The sequence below is a fragment of the Strongylocentrotus purpuratus genome, unplaced genomic scaffold (assembly GCF_000002235.5).
Source record: "Strongylocentrotus purpuratus isolate Spur 01 unplaced genomic scaffold, Spur_5.0 spur5_contig_854, whole genome shotgun sequence".
Taxonomy (NCBI): domain Eukaryota; kingdom Metazoa; phylum Echinodermata; class Echinoidea; order Camarodonta; family Strongylocentrotidae; genus Strongylocentrotus; species Strongylocentrotus purpuratus.
The window spans coordinates 230,578-258,415 of record NW_022145562.1 but is presented as its reverse complement, the minus strand read 5'-3'; the positions used below and the strand labels follow the sequence as shown (position 1 = coordinate 258,415).

The following is a 27,838-nucleotide window of genomic DNA, read 5'->3' as shown; positions in this document are numbered from 1 at the left end:
ATTTACTTTATTGAGATTTTGTTGGCATGCTCCAATAGAGGACTGCTTTTTGTGTCCATTGTGACTCTCCATTAATAATGCAATCACGGTCTCACGGTCCATGGTTTACTTGGGAGTCCCCGTTTGTATTGCACGGTGCTTTAATCATGAACTGGCACGTTCCACGTACTATCCGTCTTTGGTCAGAAACCATGGGTTCTCGTGCAGAAGTCCACTAAGAGCCCAACATGTTTTGCCGAATATAAACTGTCTATTTATAGAAAGAAAATTAATGCTTGTGATTAATGTGGAAGGGGGCAAATCAAACGAGAAAAGGTACATGACTTTTTCATAATGGCAACCAAAATGTGGTACATTGTGAACCCATGTTCTCATCATTTTTAATATAAGGGGAGAAGAAAGATCACAACGTTTATTTCTACAATAATTTTGTCACTCCCCCAAAGTCCCCATCCAGGTGTGATAAATGGGTAAATGGGCCCGTTGTATAAAACTTACCACTGATCATAACTTCAATGGAAACCTTGATTTAATTGCCTAGTTAATTGGTAGTTAATACTGATGGCAAAGATATGCCACCGGGTCCTGGTTAGTTATTCATTGAATGCTTTTATCGACTCTGACATGTCCGAGTAGCTGGGCTGCAGCCAGGGTAATCCCCTTGTCGAAATGAGTGTTTTTGCCATATCATCATTCTGATACCACTTCGCTGCTGATTTGGAGGCTTTCCCGTTACTGTGTCATTGGATGTTTGAAATCGACAGGGGTGGGGGAGGGGATGCAGCCCCTATCCCTACACTAAAGCATATACAGCCTTGTTTGTTTAAGCAGTAGAGAGTGACTAAAACGAACGGTATGGGTGAGATGGCAACATCATTCATCCAAACATTCATCTATATGCTTGATCGAAGAATAATGCGATTTCCATGTGGTGAAAACTGGACAGCGTTTCATGAAACCGTCATAAGTACAAGTTTACCGACATCCCATTGAATTACGTGTATTAAGTTTAACACGCGTTTCCATGGGGTGTCGGTGAACTTGTATTTATGACAGTTTTATGAAACGATGCCATGATGCCTGTCTTCTCCTGAAGGATCTGAAATCAGTAAGCGAAAAAGAAACAAATATGTGAAGAGTCACTTGGTTTGTGAAAGGTTCTCTCGAGTAGAAGAAAGATCGCCTGACGAATTAAAAGGTCATTGCAAACGGAATTATTTAAGACTTTTTAAGTCGGTCTTTCTTATTCAATTTACAGGCTTTCAACTGGCTTCTCCCTGATTATGTTTTTTTAATATGTCCTATTGAATCTAATGTTAGATAAAAACGATGACTTATCTCTAGGAAAACAACATGTGGTGTCAGATGACAAAATATAATAGATTACGTCCTCAATTACCCTTTGAGCTAACGTTTACGACCATTACCATGGCAACACGGTTATTAATCTTCTAAAGTGATCGGTTATGATTATTTCCACTCTGCTCTGTAGTGTTAAGTCCTCAAAACGAAAGGATATTCATCAAATATTTTTGCCAAAGGGTAGTTACATTTTTTAACCATGGACGTCAAATGCCTACCAATAATGCTTACTTAACAGTAATATTAATTATGGCCGTAAAAATAGCCGCCTCTTTGATGTGAGTTTACGATATAGGATCATTTGCTTTGAATGAGGAAGGCTTTCCTCATCCTGTGATTAATGGGTTCAGGGGGAGTTAAGTGGCTTGTTTTCTCATCTTTGCGAGATTCGATATTGCTCTTCCTTAGCGATATAAAGGGTGACCGATATTTTATCCCAATATGCAGGCTGATCGCGATGGCATTTAATCATACTGTTAATTCTCAGTTATTGTTGTCATTAAAGGTACTTTGTCCCATTTGCAGGCCAAACAAATGAAAAGATTAAATTCCAGCGGCATTTGAAAGATAATACTAATTTAGAACTCCTCTCAAAAGAAAAGGGCTTGGCAGTGTTTATTTGTTAGAAAATGATGATGGTTTAATAGTTGTCGAATCGAATTTAGAGATCGCGGTTGTTTTATTAAATAGTCTGATTTTCAGACCGTTGTACCGAATAGTCGTTCGTTTTGTGCTGCGCAAGTATGCAATCAGTTCCATTTTGGCCATTACAAGAAGTGAGTTATTGATGTAGACAAATGCTCATGTACCCTTTACAACTCGTTTTATGTTTGTCTTTAACAAATAAAATAGAAGTCAGTCAGTCACCCAATAGTGTCTGACAGTGAAGTATAGAAAGTAAACGGATTTCCTTGCGTAATTTGAATACTATAGGACACTGCTAACGTTTGAAATTCACAAATAGCACATACGTGATATATTCATAATTCCTACAAAGTTCTACAGAATTTGATGTTGGTTGCAAAAGGGATACGGGGATATTCCCAATCTAATTATGGTCCCTGAATGGCGAAAAATTTTGAAATTTGGTAAAAAGATGAAGCAAATTTGAAAGAATAATGGCAATGAAGTATAGGGAGATCAAGGAAGGTGAGTTATTGGCTGTGCCTTGCCATGCTGCCCCGGCCTCCCCCTTATTCCTTGAGAAAATGGATAGTTATGTAACACCTATTTTCCTCCCTCTCTCTCCTCCAATTTCTCACTTTCATGAACATTATGTTATATCTCTCTCTCTCTCTCTCTCTCTCTGTATATACATATGTTCTGATGGAATTTATACTGTCTTAAACATAAAAATGCGTACAGCAGATATTTCAAAACTACCATATAGGAGGTGAAAACCCGAAAAGTAAAGATCGTGCTCGGGAACGTCAAGAACAAATGAAAAGACAAAGTGATTTAAGAACATAATGAAGTAAATACACCTATTTGTACTTTTAGCGGTAACTTTTCGTATTTTCACTTTCTGTATTCGTATCAAAAGTCAATTCAAGTGGCAAATTATTTCTAATGATCTACAATTTAGCTATCTTTCATTTCCCTTCATCCAAAATTCCTTCACATTGTACTCATATTTCAAAGTAATTTATAAACGCCGTGTGCAAAAGAACTATTTAAATACGGGAAGGCAATTTTCCTCGATAACGACTACATTAGCATTGATCGCAGTATCATCACGAGTCATCACTTTCAGTCTACAATTATTATATACATCTTACTGGAATATTATTGTTCCTTTTTTTTTCATTACAGAAATTGAAACATCGGCGATCCTGAAAGTACAATCAGCAAACTTCATGTGAAGGGAAGCACGGAGTAATTTTACATAATAAACACATTGGCAAAGTACTTCTATCGTTATAGCTAATTAAACAGTTGAATGACTGATTCATCAAATGGACGTTAATTTTGGTGACTGAGCACAGTGGTGAAGTGTACAAGAACTGTAGTGCATGAAAGCAACATTCCCCTATAATCATTGATTAGGCTGAACAACTATTTTTAAAGCACTGATTAAAATATGGTGAAGATATTTTTAAAGTACAAACTGAAGAATGACTTTCAAACAAGCGTTTACTGGGAGTTATGAGCAGCATGGATCTACGATCAGTGGTCTGTGCCTTGATGATGTGGACATTCTTAAATGTATCAGGTGACCATGTCGAGTACAGTGACATCACTTACAGGAAAGATGGTGATCTGATCCTTGGTGGGTTATTCCCTATCCACGAAACGGGTCCTTCTGGGTTGAGGTGTAGTGAGCTCCGGGAGACAGAGACCTTGCATCGCTTAGAAGCCATGGCGTTCGCTATCGAAGAGATCAACAACCTCACAGACATTCTGCCAGGTGTGACACTAGGATTCGAGATCAGAGACACGTGTTCCGATGTTTCCATGACGCAGATAGGAGCTTTGAAGTTCCTTCCGTCGGACTTCACCCGCGGGGCTACCTGTCCGATGTCGACCAACGCGAGCACGTTATTGGAAGCCAGTCCGATCATAGGGGTGGTGGGTACAGAGATGAGCAAGACGACAATGTCTGCAGCCCAACTTCTTGGTTTGAACCATGTACCTGTCGTGAGCTATTATGCAACAAGTGATGACCTGTCTGATACGATCCAGTATCCATATTTCTTGAGGGTAGTTCCACCTGACAGACTCCAGGTACAGGCGATGCTGGAGCTTATCCGGACTTATGAATGGTCCTACATCTATCTCCTGCACTCGGACGACAGCTATGGGACAAACGCGTTCCAAGAAATTGTTCGCGTTGCGGATGAGATTGGCGTTTGTCTTGCGGAAACTTGGGAGATTGGATCTCAATTAACAGAAGAAGACTTTGATAATATTATTATGAACATGCAGATGAGGTCTCAGGCAAAGGTCGTGATCCTCTTCATAAATGTAGTAGAAGCCAACAGCTTTTTTGCTGCATTAAGGAGAAGTGGGGCAGTCGGGGATTATCAGATTTTGGGCAGCGATGGATGGGGAATGAGTATTGGGGAAATTGAGACTTTAAACAGGCCGGCTGCTCTTGGGTCACTCAAGACTCATCTCTTCTCGGCTCATGTGCAGAATTTTGAAGACCACTTCCTGGGACTGACACCCACAAAATCCCATGACAATCCGTGGTTTCAAGAGTACTGGAACTCCAGTAGGAACTGTTCGTTCATCAAGCACGGCGCATCCTGTCTCTCAAGTACAGGCTTCAGTGCTGGAAGTGCTGTATCCTTGGTTTTAGATGCAGTCTCTACTTTGGCTCTAGGCCTTTCTGAAATGCACAAGGACCTATGTCATGGTCAGTCTGGGATCTGCCCAGCCATGACGCCGTTTGATAGTGCACTTCTCTTTGACTACATGACTAACCTATCCTTTGAGGGTCAGTCAGGATTTGTGACCTTTGACAGTGGAGGGGATGCGATCGGCCGCTATGTCATTGACAACATCCAAGTTGAAAATATCAACTATGAGTTGGTGAAGGTCGGTCTCTGGAGTGCCATCCAGGGAAACCTCTTGGTAATGAACAACTCAAACGTGGTCTGGGGACCTGAAGAATCCCGTCTAGTCGGAACTGCTCCTCTGTCGTACTGCAGTGATCCCTGTGGGAATGGTCAAATTTATATCCCTCGAGAAAACGTCTGCTGCTGGTCATGCTTGAACTGTTCTGATGATGAAATCACGATGATAAATCAGACAGCTTGTTTGAAATGTAACCAACGAGCTGCTCCCGATGACGACCAACTCAACTGCATCCTTGTAGAAGCTAAATACATCCTGTGGAACGATCCTTTGGCGATTATGTTGACAGTTTTAGCGATTGGTGGACTTATCCTGGTTTCAATGGTGCTCTTCTTTTACATCAGCAATCGGAACAACTTGTTGATCAAAGCCTCCAGCCGTGAACTGTGTAGTATCATTCTAGTTGGTATTTATCTCTCATACATTCTTGTCTTTTTCCTCGTTGCCAAACCGACTTTCGGCACCTGTCTTATCTGTCGCATGATGCTTATGCTCTCCTTCACCATCATCTACGCTCCAATATTGACGAGAGTCAACAGGATATACCGCATCTTTGATCGCGCACAAAGGTCTGTCCGGAGACCTGGATGTATCAGCCCGACGTCACAAGCAATAATCGCTGTCATTCTCATCGGTGTTCAGGTTAGTTATCACTGAAATGGAAAATAAAAGCAAAAACAACATTTAATAATTATACAAGGATACTACGTCTTTATGGAACTAATCGACACATTTTGCAACTTACCTTCTGCATAGAACGATAAATGCCATTCTCTTGATATGATGTTCAAATAAGGTCTTGATGAAACGTTGTAGGCTTGTTTGTAATTTACTTATATCTTATCGAACATCGATGTACTAGCCCACGAGACCGCCTATGAGAATCGTATTGCTCTCAAGGGTTTTGGGTCTAGCATGATGTCTCCGTATTAAGCATCGATCTACATCATGCGTACATGCAGCCTCAACTTTGTAAAATGATTTAATAATTCAATTAATCAATTAAACATAATTCATAGTTCATATAACCATCTTTTTCACTTTTCAGGTTCTGGTAAACACTGTGTGGATGATCCTCGTGCCTCCTGCAGCGGAGGAGGAGTTGGTTGCCCCACAACGAGTCGAGCTAGTGTGCAACTTTTCGAGCCAAGAAATCATCACCTCGCTCAGCTACAACGTTATCTTGCTCACCCTGTGCAGCAGCTTCGCCTTCATGACGCGTAAGGTTCCAAACAACTACAACGAATCTCGCTTCATCGCCCTCTGCGTATACACCGTCCTCGTCATCTGGATCGGGTTCATCTCTAGTTACTTCGCCATCAACGACGCCAAACTCAAGGTCGTCGTCCTCTCCCTCGCCATGATCTGCAACGGCACCATCACTCTCTGTTTCATGTTCCTTTCGAAGCTCTACGCCATCTATTTCGAGAAGGAAGTCATCATCAACCCTACAACCTACAACGGATCAGGCAGAGGGACTACGACCGGGGAAACCAGTGAAGGCAATCAGGATATTGACGTTCGCGTTGAGGAAGGTGGCGGTGGTGAGAAAAAAAGCACTTCAAAGTTTCGGAAAGCTACAGTTCGGCCATCGGGAGAGGACTTCCAAGCTAAGCAATCGTACGGTGTGGCAGCCACCGAGAAAAATACCCTTAAGGGACGTCCGTACCCACCTCGAGAGAAAAAGTGTTCAACTATATCAGGATCGGAGAGCAGCTGCAGCTGACTATAGTAAAGATCATCGCAGTGTAAATGTCAATTCATTGTACACTTGATTGAGAGGTCGAGGGTTCGAATCCTTACACATGGATGGGATGCCATTGGAGCTAATTATCCACAGTTGTCTCCCTCGCCACAGGTGCAGTGAAGGATTGTCTGGTTGGGTTATTCCATGAAATGCACTAAAACGTCAGAAGAAAAAAAATAGTTTAGAATGCAGCGGAAAAGAGACAATGCTGCTCCTGTCAGACGCTGTACAAAAGAATGGAATATTATTATCATGATTATTCCAGTTATTGTTATTATAGTAATAAAGATAATACTGATGACGATGATGATATGATGATGATGATGGTGATGATGGTGATGATTATTGTTATAATTATTTTCATTATTATTAGTATATCATTATTATTATCATTATTATTATTATTATTATTATTATTATCGTTATCAATTTCACTACCATCATCATTAATTACTATTTTATTTGTGTACCCGTTTGTTGACTTTACAGAGCAAATAAAAGATTACACCACGGCAAGAATAAGTGTCTCGAAGGATCATCCCTTATATTCGGTGGTATGACCAAAACAATATATAGAAGACATTTTACATTTAAAAAGCACATCATCGCATTATCATCCAAACAATTATCATGTTTGGGATGTCCATGTCTGTATTTTAATTAGGCCTACAATGATCTGTATGGCAGGAGTAGGGCAACAACACTCTAAATTGTGTTTGGGATTATTGCTAGTGCCTCTATTTTGCCAAGACGGTCTTGTATATTATCTATTTTTATACACCTGTATATTTTATATTGTATATATGCACTAATGTTATTTATATTACAAACAGAATATGAGGTATTGCATTTCAAGATACGAATCTGATCGTATAATATATACGATGATAAAAGGTAACATACACAGCAAATATACATGCAAGTAGTTGATAGACTGGAGGAGAGGGATGGTGGTAATATGACCTTAAAATGTATGTATCTTTTACAATTTTGTCGGCAAGTTTCACTTTCTTTCGTTCTTCCTAATGCTAAATTTAAAATTCAAGTTAGTGGTCGCATTTATTGCTCGATCCCGTGAAAGGTCATAGCCTGCTGATGACACGTGTGTTTCATTAAATGGGCATGTCCAACCTAGGTATATGGCCACTAATTTGTGTCACATATTAAAGTATCATGATGCGATAAACACAAAAACTATCATTTTCCTTAAAAGTTGGTCTTATCCTATAGCTAAGGCTATCAATTAACTGCTATTATTACCATAGATGATGATAAAGAGAATAGGAAGTTTCATACCAAGATTTTATGTTGAATATCAGTATGGATCCGTCTGTAAATAATATATATTTCATGTTATCTTTTACCCATTTCATTTTTAAATCTTTGTACATTGTTGTTTATTTCTATACGATTGTGTCTACTTTGCACACGATCCGTCACACGATCCATCACACTATGTTTTTGGGGGGGGGGGGGTAGTACGGCAAGTCTATGAAAATGTCCCACATATCACAAATCAAAGGTCATAGTTACATGAAGTCTCTCGCATAAAGATGTACGTTTACATGCAAACCAAAGAATGGAACGCGACTCCACTGTCATCCAATCCGGATAGCTAATTTTGTAGGAACTGCGTTTTGTTGGACAAATTGTAAAATGGGAGAGGCTCTTCGGGTATGAAGCTTATTACATTACACAAGGGAATACATATGTACATACCAATACTATCGATGTCTCATTTTGTAATACATTAGGCCGGGATATATTTCATTTTGGGCTTACTAAAGAAGATGGGCTAGATATCAGCATTAATATGCTCGCATCGCAACTTAACCCCTTCTGAACAGAGGCCCCCATGATATATCAATGCATATGCGACTTTTAAAGAAGACATCAAAATGCGATCTCAAATCCTTACAAAAATTCAACTAAAGGCGATTAAAGTAATCTTGTACGCCACCATTGGAAGTTTGCGAACGTTAGAATTACAAAATCCAAACATCATTTATATTCATTGCAAAAGTGTATTAAAAATGATTTCTTTAAAATCTTCGCGATTGTATTGAAACTTATAATTGCTTATAAAACTTCATGTCATTGTCGAAACTATTTTCTTGAAAAAAAAGGATATCTGTAGCTTCCCACAAACTGTGTGGTAGGGCTGTTGATCTGATGTAACGTAATTTCATTCAAAAAGCGCAACACTGATCTATTCGACTGTATAATTCTTCAGGTTAGGAACTGAACTGGTGGGATTATAAGCAAACTACGATGATAGCACGTACACATACAATTGCACTTCGCATGGTGTAATAAGTGAACATTTTTGTATGGCATGAAGGTACCGTTAGAATCCAATTAATGCCTGTGGTAGCTTGTAAATCAAATAAGAAAACCGACCACTGCTGCAGTATTGTGATGCATCATGCATCTCGTAAGATAGACTGTGCTATGTTTAAGGATCAGCAGCTTTTCATGATTAAAATTACAAATGGTTTGATTAATTAATGATATTGTGGCAAGATCTACCCTCATGTCAAAAACCGCGATGGTATTGAAATTAATAAAGTACGTTGACAGGCACACAAAACTCTTCTTTAAATTACATTACAAGCCAAATGAATATTGGTAAGTCAAATAATTGATGCTGTAACGAGATTTAAAAACCTCAACATATTTCATCTAATAAATATTGTATGATAACCCCAAAACAGAGTCGACATGTTGTATTGTATTAACAATTTAAACTGCGTTCTACTCAAATTTTTGGTCTCTTTTTCCAAAAGTTTCGAATCGATGACATCCCCCAAAAAAGTACTTCATAGTTCTTCAGACAGATGTAATTAAGTGAAAGAATTGCACATCTAGATGATTATATGGGAAGAGATATAGAAAGAGAGGAAGAGAGAGAGACAAAAAAAAAAGAGAAAGAAAGAAGAGAAGAGGGATGGAGGGAGAGAAATGGAGAGGAAGAGAGAGAAATATGTTGGAGTTGATGAGATAAGTGCAAAGGTTGAAGAGGTTTACACCAAATAAAACAAGGTGTAGCACACCCCCCAAAAGAGACAATAAGATTCCAGTGTACCCGTGCCCCACCTCTCTCTCTATCTCTCGCTCTCTCTCTCTTCCCCTATCCTTTTTCATCGTTTTCCTTCCCCCACTCTCCCCCCTTTTCGCTCATTTCTCCTCTTTCTTTTGCTTTCCTCCTTTTCCCTCGTCCTTTCTCACTCTTGTCCTACACCCACTCCTCCTCCCCTAGCTTTTACTTTCCTCCTTTCTCACTCTTGTCCTACACCCACTCCTCCTCCCCTTGCATTTTCTTACCCCCTTGCTTTTACTTTCCTCCTTCCCCCCCCCCCATCCTTTCTCACTCTTGTCCTACACCCACTCCTCATCCCCTTGCATTTTCTTACCCCCTTGCTTTTTCTTTCCTCCTTTTCCCTCATCCTTTCTCACTCTTGTCCTACACCCACTCCTCCTCCCCTAGCTTTTACTTTCCTCCTTTTCCCTCATCCTTTTTCACTCTTGTCCTACACCCACTCCTCCTCCCCTTGCATTTTCTTACCCCCTTGCTTTTTCTTTCCTCCTTTTCCCCCCCATCCTTTCTCACTCTTGTCCTACACCCACTCCTCATCCCCTTGCATTTTCTTACCCCCTTGCTTTTACTTTCCTCCTTTTCCCTCATCCTTTCTCACTCTTGTCCTACACCCACTCCTCCTCCCCTTGCATTTTCTTACCCCCTTGCTTTTTCTTTCCTCCTTTCTCACTCTTGTCCTACACCCACTCCTCCTCCCCTTGCATTTTCTTACCCCCTTGCTTTTTCTTTCCTCCTTTCTCACTCTTGTCCTACACCCACTCCTCCTCCCCTTGCATTTTCTTACCCCCTTGCTTTTACTTTCCTCCTTTTCCCTCATCCTTTCTCACTCTTGTCCTACACCCACTCCTCCTCCCCTTGCATTTTCTTACCCCCTTGCTTTTTCTTTCCTCCTTTCTCACTCTTGTCCTACACCCACTCCTCCTCCCCTTGCATTTTCTTACCCCCTTGCTTTTTCTTTCCTCCTTTCTCACTCTTGTCCTACACCCACTCCTCCTCCCCTTGCATTTTCTTACCCCCTTGCTTTTTCTTTCCTCCTTTCTCACTCTTGTCCTACACCCACTCCTCCTCCACTTGCATTTTCTTACCCCCTTGCTTTTACTTTCCTCCTTTCTCACTCTTGTCCTACACCCACTCCTCCTCCCCTTGCATTTTCTTACCCCCTTGCTTTTACTTTCCTCCTTTTCCCTCATCCTTTCTCACTCTTGTCCTACACCCACTCCTCCTCCCCTTGCTTTTACTTTCCTCCTTTTCCCCCATCCTTTCTCACTCTTGTCCTACACCCACTCCTCCTCCACTTGCATTTTCTTACCCCCTTGCTTTTACTTTCCTCCTTTCCCCCCATCCTCTTTCACTCTTGTCCTACACCCACTCCTCCTCCCCTTGCATTTTCTTACCCCCTTGCTTTTACTTTCCTCCTTTCCCTCATCCTTTCTCACTCTTGACCTACTCCCACTCCTCCTCCCCTTGCTTTTACTTTCCTCTTTTCCCCCATCCTTTCTCACTCTTGTCCTACACCCACTCCTCCCCCACTTGCATTTTCTTACCCCCTTGCTTTTACTTTCCTCCTTTTCCCCCAACCTTTCTCACTCTTGTCCTACACCCACTCCTCCTCCCCTTGCATTTTCTTACCCCCTTGCTTTTACTTTCCTCCTTTCCCTCATCCTTTCTCACTCTTGACCTACTCCCACTCCTCCTCCCCTTGCTTTTACTTTCCTCTTTTCCCCCATCCTTTCTCACTCTTGTCCTACACCCACTCCTCCTCCCCTTGCTTTTTCTTACCCCCTTGCTTTTACTTTCCTCCTTTTCCCCCATCCTTTCTCACTCTTGTCCTACACCCACTCCTCCTCCCCTTGCATTTTCTTACCCCCTTGCTTTTACTTTCCTCCTTTCCCTCATCCTTTCTCACTCTTGTCCTACACCCACTCCTCCTCCCCTTGCATTTTCTTACCCCCTTGCTTTTACTTTCCTCCTTTCCCTCATCCTTTCTCACTCTTGTCCTACACCCACTCCTCCTCCCCTTGCATTTTCTTACCCCCTTGCTTTTACTTTCCTCCTTTCCCTCATCCTTTCTCACTCTTGTCCTACACCCACTCCTCCTCCACTTGCATTTTCTTACCCCCTTGCTTTTACTTTCCTCCTTTACCCCATCCTTTCTCACTCATGTCCTACACCCACTCCTCCTCCCCTTGCATTTTCTTACCCCCTTGCTTTTACTTTCCTCCTTTCCCTCATCCTTTCTCACTCTTGACCTACACCCACTCCTCCTCCCCTTGCATTTTCTTACCCCCTTGCTTTTACTTTCCTCCTTTCCCTCATCCTTTCTCACTCTTGTCCTACACCCACTCCTCCTCCCCTTGCATTTTCTTACCCCCTTGCTTTTACTTTCCTCCTTTCCCTCATCCTTTCTCACTCTTGACCTACACCCACTCCTCCTCCCCTTGCATTTTCTTACCCCCTTGCTTTTACTTTCCTCCTTTCTCACTCTTGTCCTACACCCACTCCTCCTCCCCTTGCATTTTCTTACCCCCTTGCTTTTACTTTCCTCCTTTTCCCTCATCCTTTCTCACTCTTGTCCTACACCCACTCCTCCTCCCCTTGCATTTTCTTACCCCCTTGCTTTTTCTTTCCTCCTTTTCCCTCATCCTTTCTCACTCTTGTCCTACACCCACTCCTCCTCCCCTTGCTTTTACTTTCCTCCTTTTCCCTCATCCTTTCTCACTCTTGTCCTACACCCACTCCTCCTCCCCTTGCTTTTACTTTCCTCCTTTTCCCTCATCCTTTCTCACTCTTGTCCTACACCCACTCCTCCTCCCCTTGCATTTTCTTACCCCCTTGCTTTTTCTTTCCTCCTTTCTCACTCTTGTCCTACACCCACTCCTCCTCCCCTTGCATGTTCTTACCCCCTTGCTTTTTCTTTCCTCCTTTCCCCCATCCTTTCTCACTCTTGTCCTACACCCACTCCTCCTCCCCTTGCTTTTACTTTCCTCCTTTTCCCTCATCCTTTCTCACTCTTGTCCTACACCCACTCCTCCTCCCCTTGCATTTTCTTACCCCCTTGCTTTTTCTTTCCTCCTTTTCCCCCATCCTTTCTCACTCTTGTCCTACACCCACTCCTCCTCCCCTTGCATTTTCTTACCCCCTTGCTTTTACTTTCCTCCTTTTCCCCCCATCCTTTCTCACTCTTGACCTACACCCACTCCTCCTCCCCTTGCATTTTCTTACCCCCTTGCTTTTTCTTTCCTCCTTTCTCACTCTTGTCCTACACCCACTCCTCCTCCCCTTGCATTTTCTTACCCCCTTGCTTTTACTTTCCTCCTTTTCTCCCTAATGCGCACGCACACCCACACATCTCCACTTTTCCATGAAACTTGGCCTTCATTATCGATATTACAAATCAACATCAATCCTCTTAGAAATTAACAAGGTTCCACTAGCAGTAGCTAACAAAGCAATTATTTTTCTAATGCTTGCACGTGGATCCTTGGATGTATCATTAGCCCATTTTCATGAACCTATCAAAACATTAAAAATGTTAGACAAGACGTTCAATCGTATTACCTCTTATTACTAACTTACACGATGTTTCTTTTCAAGGCATGAACAATTTAATCTAATTATGGAAAGCATTTATAGAATGCTGCATAAGTCTAACTTTGACTTTAAAAAAATAAGACTCCCCATCTCCCTCTCGGGAATAGAACATGCTATCAAAACGATCTTTCAAATTACAAATCATTTTGCAAGCAGATAGCAGCCTGTATGGAAGTCATGGTCACCAAAACAAATAAGATGATTTCTTGGAAAAAATAATACAGAAGAGGAAATGCATGCATCTACATTTCCAAATTAAGGTGATACGATTTTTACTTGGCGGTTTCACGGGTGTAGCTTAAGAACACTCACAAAAGAGCTGCTTATATAGACAAATATTTAAAACATATATATTCTTTATTAAGAAAAAATTGAATTGTAATTTATATATCTGTAAACATTTGCACACAACTATATAAAAATGTTTAGGTATATAAGTGAATATTACAGTTATTTCTTCTATTTGCAGTGTCATTAATCACTATCATTCTATTTATCTCAACAGTACACAATAATCTCACATTAGAAAAAACATACATCAGATAAGCAACATTTCTTCCACACCTCTGAATAGTAGGGGCATGGCTAGAGGGATTTGTCAACAACCCCCCCCCCCCCCCCCCCCCCCAATTTACAAGAAGAAAAAAAAAATACATGTGAAAGGTTGTGGGTGAATTCTAAGGTATATTCTGATGACTGGTGACATTCTTTTGTTACAATCCTTAAGCTACTTGTTGGCAAATTTGGTCCATCAGTCACCCTCCATTAAAAATGGTATAGTGACGCCCTAGCTGAATAGTCATATGTCTATACAGTACGTCAATTACACTGACCAGACTGACAAAAGACCAAAAAAAAAAAATACATGTGAAAGGTTGTGGGTGAATTCTAAGGTATATTCTGATGACTGGTGACATTCTTTTGTTACAATCCTTAAGCTACTTGTTGGCAAATTTGGTCCATCAGTCACCCTCCATTAAAAATGGTATAGTGACGCCCTAGCTGAATAGTCATATGTCTATACAGTACGTCAATTACACTGACCAGACTGACAAAAGACCAAACAAAAAATGACATTATCCAGAATGTCCAAGAATCGGTCGGTTTGGAATCAGAGTGGAGTCTGTTTGGCGAAGTGACTATTAAAAGTGGAGTCGGAAATTGAAATGTTTGCGGCATTGCAAGCCTTGCATAAAAATAACAATACCCAATCAGTTATAAAAATCAGGCAGCTGTTTGATTGGTCCGTCACAGCGTCATCAAATTGATGAGGTGATTAAGCCTCCATTATCCTACTGAAAGCTTAGAACACAAACACATCCACTCCCTACCTCCAATTGATGAAAACAGCTTCACAGCAAGTGACAGTGATGCTGATAGTGTATGATGGGGAGGTAGGAGAGATAGAAGAAAGAGGAAGACTACGACAAGAAGAAGATGGTGTTGATAGTGCAGCTAAGGGGCAAGTCATAGCATATCTGCATGAACCTGAGCCCTGGGCACGGTTGGGAGAAGGGCTCCGTTTGCCTTTTAATGACAGAGATGCGGTTTGAGGGTTGCAGACAACTTGGATTTTTGGGAAAGTTTAATTAAGATCATTCTTCGCAAATTTCTATTTTCAAGCAGATTAAATCATAGATGAATCAATGCAGGATTCAAACCTCCAAATATCAATTACAATTAGATCTATGTCGGAAATGGAACTGCACGGTATTATAATGATTTTCAGTCTCAGGATTGATAACAGAAGTGATTGAACTGCATAGAAAATCATCATCATAATCCCCATTCATAAGTTGACATCTTAACAAACAACAAAAAATAACAAGATATTTGGAATAATCTAAATGCATAAGTCATTCTTACTTTATATAAATGGCAAAATAGGCAATTTTAAAGTTTCATTACCTAAATTTGTGTATGCGTATGTTTTTGTGTGCTTCTCACTAGCGCCCCGAGCTAGCGCTCCGAGCTAGCGCTCCGGCTCCCCGTCCCAAGTGGGACGTCATGATTCAGAACTTGTATATTTCGCTTTCAAGCCAGGATTTGAAGTTCTAAGAAGGGTCTTGGAAAATGTTAATTGAAGAGTTTAATTGATATTTACACAACTTTAAAGCAAATGATTTGTGTTCTCATTGATATTAGCTTTTTGCACAGCTACGTTAAGGCACTGATGAAGAGTGTTGTAGTGGTCCATAAAATGTTGCCTCACAGCCATCATAGGCATAGGCATAAATAGTCAGTTTTTAATGAATTGCCTTAAAACATAATCTAACAACAACAACAACATTAAGGATTTAGGGTACGCTATTCATCCATAATTTATTGATTTATTTTAATTATTTATACATCTTTATTCAGGGTAAACATGATCAGCAAAGCTGTTATTCATCATGGCCCTGGTTGAAATACAATCTTAAAAAACACCTCAATGAGTGTATGCAAACATTAAAATACATTTAAATGTTTAAAAGCAAAAGTTTATGATGCACATGGATAATGTCACGATGCGGGAGAGACATAGTCATAGCTTGACAAAGAAGCCACTGCCAGAAGGTTTTACAATCATCCATGGTGAGTTGCTTTACAGCGATGACTTTCGTCAAGGCACCGATGAAGAGTCCGATAGACAATCGTCCATGGTAGGTTGTCTTACAGCAATCACCAAGAGTCTAGGGTATTCTGGCTTTACCTCAAATGTCATGATGCAAGAAAGATCTATCAAGGCTTCATATAGGCAAACCACTGACTTTCCTCAAGGCACTGACGGAGAGCATTACAATCGTCCATGGTAGGTTGTCTTACAGCGATCACCAAGGGTCTAGGGTACTCTGGCTGCACCTCAATTGTCATGATGCAAGAAAGATCTATCACTGCTTCCTACAAGCAAACCAAGGACTTTCCTCAAGGCACTGACGGAGAGCATTGCAATCGTCCATGGTAGGTTGCCTTACAGCGATCACTAAGGGTCTAGGGTACTCTGGCTTCACTTCAATTGTCATGATGCAGGAAAGATCTATCAAGGCTTGCTGGCAACGACCAATACCCTGAAAGAAATGGTACAACAAAAATGTTATAATCATTAGACAAACAATCTTGCCACAGTGTACATGAATATAACTGATCTTCTTTTTTAAAATAATTTTCATATAAGAGTCACTTTTGTAATCCTCTAGCTGCCAAAAGTAAATGGTTAAATATTGATGTTGATGTAAAGATAACATTAATAGATCACTACAACTTGTCAGAATAAATTCGTAAAAAACAGAAATGTGAAAGAAACACAAGAACATAGATTAAAGAGATAAGATTATAATGTGTAAGAAAGAGAGGTAAGGAATACAGATGCTTGCGACGGATGGAAATGTTGGCGTTGGAATAGAACCAGTGGATTTTTAAGACCAAATCATTCTTCAATCCTGTTCACATCAAAGTTGCTACTCTGTGTTCTTATCATGATATTACAAAGACATATTACTGCACTGCTTGAATATAACCACCTGGTGAGTATAAAGGACAAAGCGATTAGAATATTCAATGATAGATCAGAGTAACAAACCTGTTTAATGGACTCTTTAATTTCATTTGCTTTCTCCTTTTCACTCTTTTTCATACTGGCCTTCATCTCCTGTGAAACAAAGACATATAGAAGAATTAGAGAAACGTGTTACAATAAATGTTGATAAATGGAAATGGGTGAATAAGACAATGTGATTTCCATAAAGAAATGTACAAGATTTAAACGCACAGTAATGTTAGACATCAGATAGTAAATCAAATGTGGACACGATTACTGTTGAATGTTAAATATGATGCCCACTGACTTTTTCAGTTACAGCAATATGTTTTATATCTGTAATTTTTCTAATGTAAAGCGCACATAGAATTAAATTGGAATTATTATGCATTATGCTAATTAAATCATATTATCATTATCATATACAAGGCCAATTTCCTTACAGTGTCATGCATCTGCAATGTAAGTGCTATATGTATCCTTCTCATGACTGAGGTACAACTTACCATCATTTCAGCCACAGTGAAACCAATCATCTTAGACAGAACCTGGAAGAGGGAGAGGGAGGAGAATTGATAAAAGGCTAAACAAAAAGAAGATGAACTTCTAAATACAGTCAAACCTGCTTTCTATAGTGACCACCTGTCTACAAAGACCACCTGTCTACAAGGACCACTTTTTGGGGTTTTCTTTTAAAATGGCTTCTCATTGAAACATGTACAAAGACCACTTTCCTTGTCTCCCTTTGGTGGTCTACATAGATAGGTTTCACTGTAATATCATCTACAAGAGATTTCTGTGCTATTTCTTTAGAGTGCATTCGCATGTCAAACAATATTTTCTATCTTTCTTGTTAAGATATGATGCAGTTAGCCATAGCTTATTTTGTCTTTAATAGGACGTGAGCATAATAATGTTTCATATCTGCATATCTTATAACATAAAGCTAATACTTGTAGGACCTTCTTTGCCTAAATGCAGACGTTTACCAATTTATATGTGAACGGAGCAAAAAATTTCCTTTCGAATATGACAGTAATCAACAATTTGCTTGCCTCCAATATCAGCTCAAGTTTGCTAAAAGCCCCAGCTGAGAAGTACAAGAAGCTCATATACCGGTACTAGTAATGAATTTTCCAAACCAACAGTAATCACTTTTTCAAGTAACTGAATGGAAATTGGAATTAATCTACAGAGAATAACAAGTATTGTATATTTGGTTGTGAGATTGGTGATTCAACAATGCACACTCCATTCATTGCTCTACAGTAATTTTCTAACACTAACCATATTTCTAACTTGTGCAAAGGAGTACTGCAAGTAAACCTGACCCTTTCCCTAAACCTTTCCTACAGCACAATCTCAACTCAAACACCAAATCAATATCATTGGCGAAGTACAGCCCAAAGGGGAGCATTTGTCGGATCACCAGAATTTGTATGAACTGCAACAATCATCTCAGCGGAAAAATTACCTCCAGCTGAAGAATATGAACTTTTTATATGCCCCAGGAATGGTCAACCTTTCACCAAATGTAGCGTTGAGCAGACATAAAGATAAAGTTGAGTTCTGGTCATGCGATTGCATTGTGAAAGAAACAGTGTGGAATTGATCAGAAAAAGTTGATCAAGTAGCATTAAAGTATTAGTGTGTACTGCAAGAATCTGGAGTCATCAAAATGATAAGAAATTTGGTCCAGTCTTGGTAAAGTAACAAGCACTGTACACAGAAAGATGTATGTGGGACTAAATAAACATGTGGCATAAAAATTGGGCCTCATTTTTAAGCTGTTACTGGTTATATTTTGAATAAGGATGCATTTGAAGAGCCAAGCTTTTCAGGGAACATTACTTTTCTCTGATGTTCTTCCACACTTGCATAATAACAATGATAATGCTGACAAATTATTTGTCACCTCTCCCCAGAACTCAACCTTCTCTTTATGTCTCAGTAATTATTTTGAGTACCAGATGATTGCAGTAGTTATGTGTACCTTGTCGGAGATATCTACATCAAGAGACATGGTGCCATCGTTGATCTTAGCAGCTAGACTCCAGGATGGGTTATGAGACAGACTGGATACAAGAGTCATGATAAAACCCTGAAAACAAAACATGTTTATATTAAATCAATCATTGGAAGTACATGCAAAATATATAAGCGGTTCACTTTAAATCTATCTTCCTCAATACATGAATAATTAAAAATACAAAAGATTACAAAAAGAAGACATACCAGTACTGACATCATTACATCAACCTAGGTCTACATGTAACCCAGTGGTCATGGTAAGGCATGTCAGCATTAAGTTTATTTTGTTACTGATTCAGTTATGCATGTAAACCATTCCTATCAACATCCTTTGAGCTGTGTTTGAGAATTGTTAATGAGATCAATGACATTTAACTACTACATACATTGTGTTTCCTGTTTAGTATTATTATGATTACCAGTTACCACATCACTAGGGTGAAGAGTGGCAAAAATAGACTGATGCCCTATTCAACACCAATAATATGAATATACATTTAGATAGACACAGAGTTTGAACAAAAATCATATCGAGTAGACGCCTTTCCCACTGAAATAGACCTTTGTGAATGTAAATGATGATGAAGATGATGATGATAATGATGATGACGATGATGATGATGACGAAGGTGATAACGATAATGACGATGATGATAATTATGAAGGAGATGATGATGGTGATGTTGATGTTGAAGATGATTATGATGCTGATATTGAAGAAGTGATGACGATGATGATGATGATGACGATAATGATAATGGTGAGGATGATGGAAGTGGTGGGGATAATGACAATAATGATGGTGATAACAATAAAGTTGATTCTAAATGATCACATACCTTGATATCAAAACGACATGCTTCCTTCCTCTTCAGCTGGTCAGCCATCTTGGTAAGATAGATAAAAGGACGGGTACACTTGGGTCCTGAATGGAGACAGAAAGATCTTGACAACCTCAAAAACTATGAACTCTACTTATCTCTACATGCAGATTCTACACTGCCTTGGCAATAGACCAGTCGTAGTTAGCACATAGTGCAAATGACCCCCAATAAATCCTCAGATCTTGAACATGGAGAAGTGCCATTTTTTGCATCTAGAATGATGGCTTGCCAATGCTTCATGAATACCTTTTGTTTGCCATTTGAGAATGAAAAAAATTCCACATTTCTATCCGAGAATGCAGGATTGAAAAATGTATAAATGAAAATTGATTACATAACTTTCATGAACACATATCCGGCATTCATCTTGATGGGTTTTCTCATCTTTTACAAAAGACTTTATCTGCCCATACGTACATATTATATCTAAAATGGTTTATGCCTGTTTATGCAGAGTAGATGATTTTTGTATTGCTGTTTTCTTCCTCACCATTATATATTTACATGTAGTACGGATGTCAACAGACACCATTTCATAATGTACACACTGGTCATAGAATTCATGTAGTGATGGCATTTGCCGAAACAATCATCATGGGCCTTTTGGACTCTGCCAAACAGTGCCATAAAGAGTAGGAAAAGAGTAAATTGTCTGTTTGGAGCCAGAAGAGCATTGACTCATATACATTGATCAGAGTTAATGCCCCTCTGGCTCCACATAGATGAACAGTACCTTATTATGAGTTTGGCATTAACTCACCAGAATGTATTCTCATTCTCTTAGGAGCATTCTCACCCTCTTCAGACTTCACAAGACTTTGCGCCGAAACAAAATCTCTTCTCTCCGCACCTTCAGATATCGAACCCACGTCTGTCTTGCCTACGGTTCCCTGGACCACATCCCCACGGCCCTGCTGAGAAACGGGTTCTGCTTTCATGATCAGTGTAGCGACTGCTATCTTTGTGTTCACAGGCAGCTGTACACCTCTATCAGCCCTACCAAAGCTATGCTGATCTCCCTGCTTCATAGGCTGTGTTCTTGTTGAGTTAATTGGCTGGACTACACAAAGTTCTGTCCTCTGAGGACCTTGAGATATTCTTGAAGCACTTGGTGGTTTCATCTCTCGCTTGAAGAGTGGTACAACATTGGAAGCGAATGTAGGAGATGTGTTTGATGCTTTTGGCAGCTGGGTCTTGACTGGGGGTATCTTAGTTCTGTCGCTGCCAGGTAAACTGTGACTAACACTTGAGAAGGGTTTGATGGAGCTTCCTCCTCTATTTTCTTGAAGACTGCTACTTGATTTGACAGCAGTAGAGTGTCTCTGATATGGTTTTTCTCTAGGATTGTTCTGTCTTTGTCCATTCTGCATCTGTTTATTGCTGCTCTCCCACTCCATGGCTAAGAGATCCTCTTCATCGATGTCTTCCACATCCCAATCTTGATGAGACAGCTCTGGCTCAGGCTTTACCTAAAAAGATAAGTTTAGATAGCCTGTATCTGATTCCACTTGTTTCCCATACAAAGGCAAAGCTGCTTATAATTGTGTGTTAAGATTATCCTGCCTTGAATTTACAAAGACCTTCTTCTTATTAACAACCAAATGTGTTGTAATCTACAATTATTCTAGGATCATCAAAATAATAATCGTAACAAATCCAATCCTTGCACATAACTTGTTTGTACATCACATTGCTCTGGTCAATTCCTAAAACCTAATACTAATCAAATGAACTTTAACTTGGACCGACACTATATCTAACCCTGTAACTAACCTCAAACCTAACCCAAACTCAACTACAACCAAAGCCCTCACTTTATATCTTTGGCAAAACACAGCAAAGCCTGGAATACTATTGCAAAGCAAAAGTCAGATCTTCATGCAATTTTCTTGCTTCCTGAAAAGGACTAATTCTTATCTTTTTCTTACGCAAACATACTTTCTGTGCTTCTTTCTTCTCCAGGTTTTCCAGCTCCTCCAGCATGAGTTCATCCAAGCCATCATCATCATCAACGAGGAATGGATCTTGGAACCCTTGATGACCAACTGGTTTGGTATCTTGTACTGACCGTGAGGGGCCTTGATGCCATCCATGCTGACCAGTGGACTTGGTGTCTTGGTTTGACCTTGAATGACATTGGTTTAATCCATGATGAACACCTGGCTTCTTATCTGGGACTGACCTTGTGTGACCTTGATTCCATCTTTGTTCAGTGGGTGTGTTGACTCGTGGCTCCTGCTTTACTGGAGCCTTGTGAGAGGTGCTCCTGAAAGAAGCATATATAGCAAAAAGTGTAAGAGGAGTGTTTTGAGGAGAGTACTTTTCTACATCTTCTTGAAATAATTCTGTCACCACTCTGCTGCTAGCTATTTATACCTTCTTCTACCTGTTATAATACAAAGGAACTATTGAACATTTTCTAGGTACAAGCTCACAGTGATCGCATATATCTACCTTAAAAGTGCTTGAACAAGCACATTCCTGAAAAGATTTTATCATCGTGTGAAAACATGACATTTGGCTCTTTAAAAAAAAATTATTTCTGATATTTATACAGGGTGCCACATATCACCAATTTGGTGGTCTTACATGAGGCCTTGTTTGGTAATAATAAAAACAAATAACAGCATCAAAAACAAAATAGATAAAATACAAATTAATTGGTATCCCCTTGAAATAACTGATCATTCAAGAATCATCCTTGATCATTTACAAGAAATAGGTGAATGGAATTTTCAAATTAAATACAATTTTTAAAAACGTTCATTTAATAATCTGATAAAGCTTAACGCACGGGATACCAAAATTGTTATATACATATTTACATTCAGTTACTCTTTAACTAATACACTTCGGTTGTTTACAAGATAGCTGAAAATGGATACATTACTTGAATGAATACATGATATAACGATAACCATGTCAACCAAATTTCAAAATTTGGCAAATAGGAAAACAAAAATGGTTACGGTACCTTTGCACGAAACCACCAAAAGTTCACTTACACGTCATCTACAGATAACAGGGCTTTTAGAGCGTGTTTAAAACTGTTCAAAGTAGGTGACATTTTGACAGGACTTTTAAGTTGGTTCCATACTTTAATTCCAGAAATTAGAGGACTATTTTTATAAGTGTCCGTCCTAAATTTGGGTACACACAATGCATCCCTTACAGCATGTCTTGTGTTGTGATCATGTAGTGAACTAACATGATGTAAATCTTGTTTTAAGTATGTTGGTGCCACATTTCACAATTCCTGAGGAAGTTTTGTAAACACCAGTAGCAAGCACACTTACAACACTCAAGTATCTGAAATTGTCCTATCATGAGAGATATATTTTACTGGAGGTTATGGTTTAACTGGTGTCTTGATTCCAAAAATATTGTAGAGGGCTCTTTTTTTCATAGTCCATAAAGTCATAAATAGTGTTCTATATTGAACTTCAAAGCCACTATTTTCAAAATTTTATTCGGATGAACGATTAACCTTCCCCTTCTGACATTGCTGTTTTTGAAATGAAACAGATTAACAGAGAATTCTTACCTTGGTAGTGTCTTGTGTTGATTTGACTGCTGTCTTTGATTGGTGGTGACAGGTTGATTCTGAGCAGGAGCAGTGGTGATGGTGTTGTTGTTGGTGTTGTTGGTGGTTTGTCCTGTTGTAGTTGTGGCAGTGGCAGTGGCAGTTGTACCCTGACCCTGATTGTTGCTACCAGCTGGTCTATCAGGCGGAGTCACTCCACTGTATATACGAAAAAGTACTTACAATTACCGTGAAGTTTGCATCCTAGTAAGGTATAATTTCAATGACATGCATTCTTTCATATTCTGGTTCTATATTGAAAGAACTTCCAACTTCACGTGTAGTGTCAAGTTTGATAGCCTAGTATAATCCTGATTTTTAATTTAAAACGGTTTTGCTTGAAAATATTACTGTAATTTTTGACAAATTCTCAATAGAAATTGTTATTAGTTTTTTTAAAAGGAACAAATAAGTAAATCAAATGAAAATGAAATAAAAAATGAAGTCCGGAACAAAAGTTGCAGGAGTCAATTTTCGACTAGTGGCTACTTACATTGCTCTAGCCAGCATCTTCTCTTGGCTGTTAGCCTCCTTCAAAGCCTCTACTTCACCACCTAGAACCTTGACATGAGTAGGCGTCAATAGAATCACACCGAGTCTACACTGCATATCACCTGACAACATGATCTAAGGTAGGAAGAAAGAGAGAAGAGAGAGAGAAAGAGAGAGAGAGAGAGAGAGAGAGAGAGCAATGTTATCAAAATATTTGAATGCAAGTTTAATCCATATCATATCAGAATCACTTTATAATCAAATCAAATCAAATGACATGGCTGTGCAATCAAGTCAAATCAACTAAAATCAAATGTCAATATGATAGAAATCTACTAGAATCAAATCAAATGACTGTGTAATAACAAAAAAAGTAAAGGAAAGGAGGAACAGAGTAATAAATCTTGTCAATCTTGTTATACGAACCACTCCTGTAGGAGTAATATTGAGGTGTTCAAGTCATCCATGTAATATATGTCTTTTATCCAAAACTGGAAAAAATCTGTTGATGTATTCGTTTGAAAATGGTAGTGATACCGGACGAAACAATGGTCAATAGTCATATGAAGAGATTTTCCATTTTTGAATTGATAAAGGAAATGGATAAAGGTCATATGTAATACGAAACACAATGCAGAGAATGGCTGTGCATGAACTTTGACCTACTGACCTTTGCTCCTGGGTTGAGGTTAGCGGTGAAGCCAGGCACAGGCCTGTATTCCATGGCCTGGATAGTCTCTTGACCATCGGTTAGTGACAGCATCAGCATTCGGCTGGAAGGTGGCTCAAACTGAAAAATAACATTGATTTGGCACTTTCAATAACTATCAACACAACATATACAAGAAAGTACACAACAAAATGATCATAGAAACTTAACCCGGCAAGGGCCAAATTTACAGGAAAATAAAGTTAATACATGTATAACTTGCTTTTAACAACAAAAAAAGAAAAAGGTAATATCCTATGCTGAAGTTGGAGTAGGTTAACACAATATTTTATTGTAATAATATTAGATCTAATGAAATATAATTACCATAGCAGCATGTTTACAAGATGCATGAATTTAACTGATTGCTATCAGCTTCAAGAATACACCTACTTGGGGTTTACTGGAAATCAATTATTGGATTTGGGTACAAATTGAAAAGAGTTAAGAACATGTGGTGAAAAGGGCTCTCTCGGCAGCACCCTTTCAGTGAAACAAGCTACCATTGGAGTGGAGAATAGCAAGTTTCAAATCAAAACAGGAACTCATCTTTCTAATAGCAATGCTTAACATGAGACTATGGCACTTATTTGAACCCTTCTTTCACCTTTTATTTCCCTTGTGCACCTTGAGATAGACAGCACCATACAAATGCCTATAATTATTATTATTAAAGGCATTGTTTTTAACAATGTTAAATCTGAGATGCATGGCCCTACGTGTTATCAGTGTCTGTGATATGGTGTAATATTGAAGCCCTTAAAAATATTCCGCTTCAATATGATCAAGAAGTGCCTCAAAAAAGTAAAAATCTTTGAGTGACCGGTTTTACCATACTCATTTTCCCAAATAGACTGTACTGTAGTGTTATAAAAACATTTATGAAAACGGTTTTTGAAATTTCGATTTTCAATCATAAATATCTTGATAATCAGACAGGCGATCGGCTTGTAAAAGTCATGGGTTTCCTGACTGACCTAAAGGTTTATAATTATTATTGCAGCATGAGCTAAATCCAGGATTTTGTTTCAGAATCTGAGACAAAGTTACAGGATCCCTTTAAGCAAAGTTTCAGAATATCTGCAAGATGTATCTATTTTATCCTCTTCATCCCTTTATCTTCCCAATAATATATATATCTAAACATACCTTTCCTTGTGTAGCAGGTACTGCTGTTACCGAATCATTCTCATTCTCCCTGCCTTGGAGCTTGGTGAGTTGGGCATACGCTGGACTTGAGATGTCTTGAATACAGTTAACCTGCAGGGTAATATAAGAATACAAATGTTATGTTAATCTTTTGAGAAATGACAGAATATAAAATGTCCATCAGAATCCAAATAAGATTTTTTTTTTTTTTTTTTAATATAAAAAAAAGACATCTCCTACAAACTAACTAAATAGAAAATGTATCATACATGGCTAGAAAAAATAGAAGAAAGAAAATGAAATAGGATAGGCCTTCCAAAAAATTAGGAATTTTCTTAATAAAGTCCAACGTGCTTGTTACCATTATTGTTTTGTATTTAGAGCAAATTTTCAGCAATTCACTGCATCATATACAAATTTTTTTTTAAACAGCTATTAAACAGTTTCATTATCAAAATATTACCAAAACTCCAAACGATCTTCATCAGTGTGTAAACAGATGACAGAGGTAGTACACTACAAACCACCCCCGGTTACAGACTGTTTATTGTCTAAACAAGGAGTTCCATCCATACAAGATCAATGAAAACTGTTAATGCACAGATTGTTCTTCAGTTGATAAAACCTTGAAACTCAAAAGGGTACAATTTTCAGATGAGCTCAATACTTTCACGTTTAACATAATAAGTCTATCGATGACTGTCCTAAAACTGGTTCCTTCTGGCCTGGTCTTTAGCAGAGATACATTACATGGGTTTATCAGAACAACATAGGTTAATCAAGGTTAGAATTTTACAGCGAATGTATGTATAGTTCTAGCCACATACCTGGAGAGCATAGTTGCCTTTGAGTTGTGTCTTCTTTGCCTGTTTGATACCTGCTGGAAGGCATGGGGTAGCAATCTCAGTCAGCTCCGAATCTAACCACTGCTCATACACCATCTTACATAGCTGGCTGCCAGACAACACTGTACCCTGTATAAAAGAGAATTTAAAATTGAAAATATACTCCTTGCTCTTCTAACACTATTTACATTAATTATTTTGCTTGAGAATAGTCCATGTTTTTTTTTTTAATGTGATTTATTCAACAATGAAATTTTCATTACCACTTTCTGTGCACCTTACTCTGCATAACTAAGTAGATTTAAAAGTGTTATGGACATGGAGTTAACATTTTGGTTGCTTTCCTTCCGATCCTTCATCTCTCTTCTACTTCACAGAAAATAGGTACCAATTGATGGAAGGATCAATTTGCACAACTCAACGTCTTTGCAATATTACCCACTTTGGGGGTCTTGTTCAGCTCCATGGTAGTGCTTTTAACAACGGTGGTATAGCATACAGTGTAGATCAATCAAGCATTGGAAACAGCTTAATAATTTTGAAGCCAGATAGTTCAAGGCTTTAGTCTTAACTATTTAATATCTGTCCCATCATTCCCATGTCATGATAAATTAAAGTTTGTAGTTTGTACAGGGACATTAATATTGGTGTGGCATTTATATTGTAACAGGTTGACAGGGATGGTTTGTAAGCTTACCTGGTGTTCTTCTTGAATCCATTCCATGCACGCTTCCACCCACTCACCTAGCACAGATATATGACGAGATCTCAACCAAGCCTTCACACCATCAGACTTAACACCCATCTTCATTCAATCATCCTACAAAAAGAAAACAAAAAAGTCAAGTAGATATTGATTGTAATCATGATTTCATACACTTCATAATTACTAACCATGGTTAACCTCCCATGTGATGAGATCATGAGATCAGAATAATCAGCAAATTGAAAACAATGACGGATTAAAAAAGGGTTGCCATTCAAATGTTGGATGATCCAATATTTCATGTTTTTGAGTGCCATTATTAATATACACTGCATCAGTGAATGTCAATGAATCAGATAAGGAGCTAACTCCAGGGAGCTCCGAGGCCTTCCGGGAAACTATTCAAACAGTGGTTCAGTCCTATTTTTTTTTTTTTAAGACTTAGATCTAGTAATTCAAATTTAGACTTACCGGGACAATGTTTTTTTCGACTCCTCTGGGCCTCCGGTCAACCACTTGAAATCATAATTTGAAGATGTCTTTGAT

At 38.9% G+C, this 27,838-nt stretch overlaps 2 protein-coding genes across 2 annotated transcripts; one reads left to right on the top strand and one right to left on the bottom strand.

Moving 5' to 3' along the window:
* The first annotated feature begins 3,516 nt into the window (after positions 1-3,516).
* Positions 3,517-6,667, top strand: LOC115928606 (metabotropic glutamate receptor 2-like). Its single transcript, XM_030996030.1, has 2 exons — positions 3,517-5,583; positions 5,990-6,667. Exons 1-2 carry the CDS (start codon positions 3,517-3,519, stop codon positions 6,665-6,667), a joined length of 2,745 nt encoding a protein of 914 aa, XP_030851890.1.
* Positions 6,668-14,420: 7,753 nt separating this feature from the next.
* Positions 14,421-27,417, bottom strand: LOC100893489 (recQ-mediated genome instability protein 1). The gene is made up of 13 exons (XM_030995837.1): positions 27,284-27,417; positions 26,569-26,715; positions 25,742-25,852; positions 24,554-24,673; positions 23,885-24,018; positions 23,353-23,550; positions 21,747-22,074; positions 20,569-21,277; positions 19,764-19,849; positions 18,887-18,994; positions 17,400-17,441; positions 16,936-17,004; positions 14,421-16,423 (listed from the first exon to the last, which is right to left on the bottom strand). The coding sequence occupies exons 1-13, from the start codon at positions 27,395-27,397 to the stop codon at positions 16,247-16,249; spliced, it is 2,343 nt and encodes a 780-aa protein (XP_030851697.1). The 5' UTR covers positions 27,398-27,417; the 3' UTR covers positions 14,421-16,246.
* Between the last annotated feature and the right edge of the window lie 421 nt (positions 27,418-27,838).

Bases quoted from the DNA above. Each gene is read 5' to 3' on its own strand.
- LOC115928606 (XM_030996030.1), top strand. From the start codon at position 3,517: ATGGATCTACGATCAGTGGTCTGTGCCTTGATGATGTGGACATTCTTA. The intron at 5,584-5,989 runs GTTAGTTATCAC...TTCACTTTTCAG, and splicing joins TCATTCTCATCGGTGTTCAG to GTTCTGGTAAACACTGTGTG.
- LOC100893489 (XM_030995837.1), bottom strand. From the start codon at position 27,397: ATGAAGATGGGTGTTAAGTCTGATGGTGTGAAGGCTTGGTTGAGATCT. The intron at 21,278-21,746 runs GTATGTTTGCGT...TTATCTTTTTAG, and splicing joins AGAAGAAAGAAGCACAGAAA to GTAAAGCCTGAGCCAGAGCT. The intron at 16,424-16,935 runs GTTTGTTACTCT...CATTTCTTTCAG, and splicing joins TTAAAGAGTCCATTAAACAG to GGTATTGGTCGTTGCCAGCA.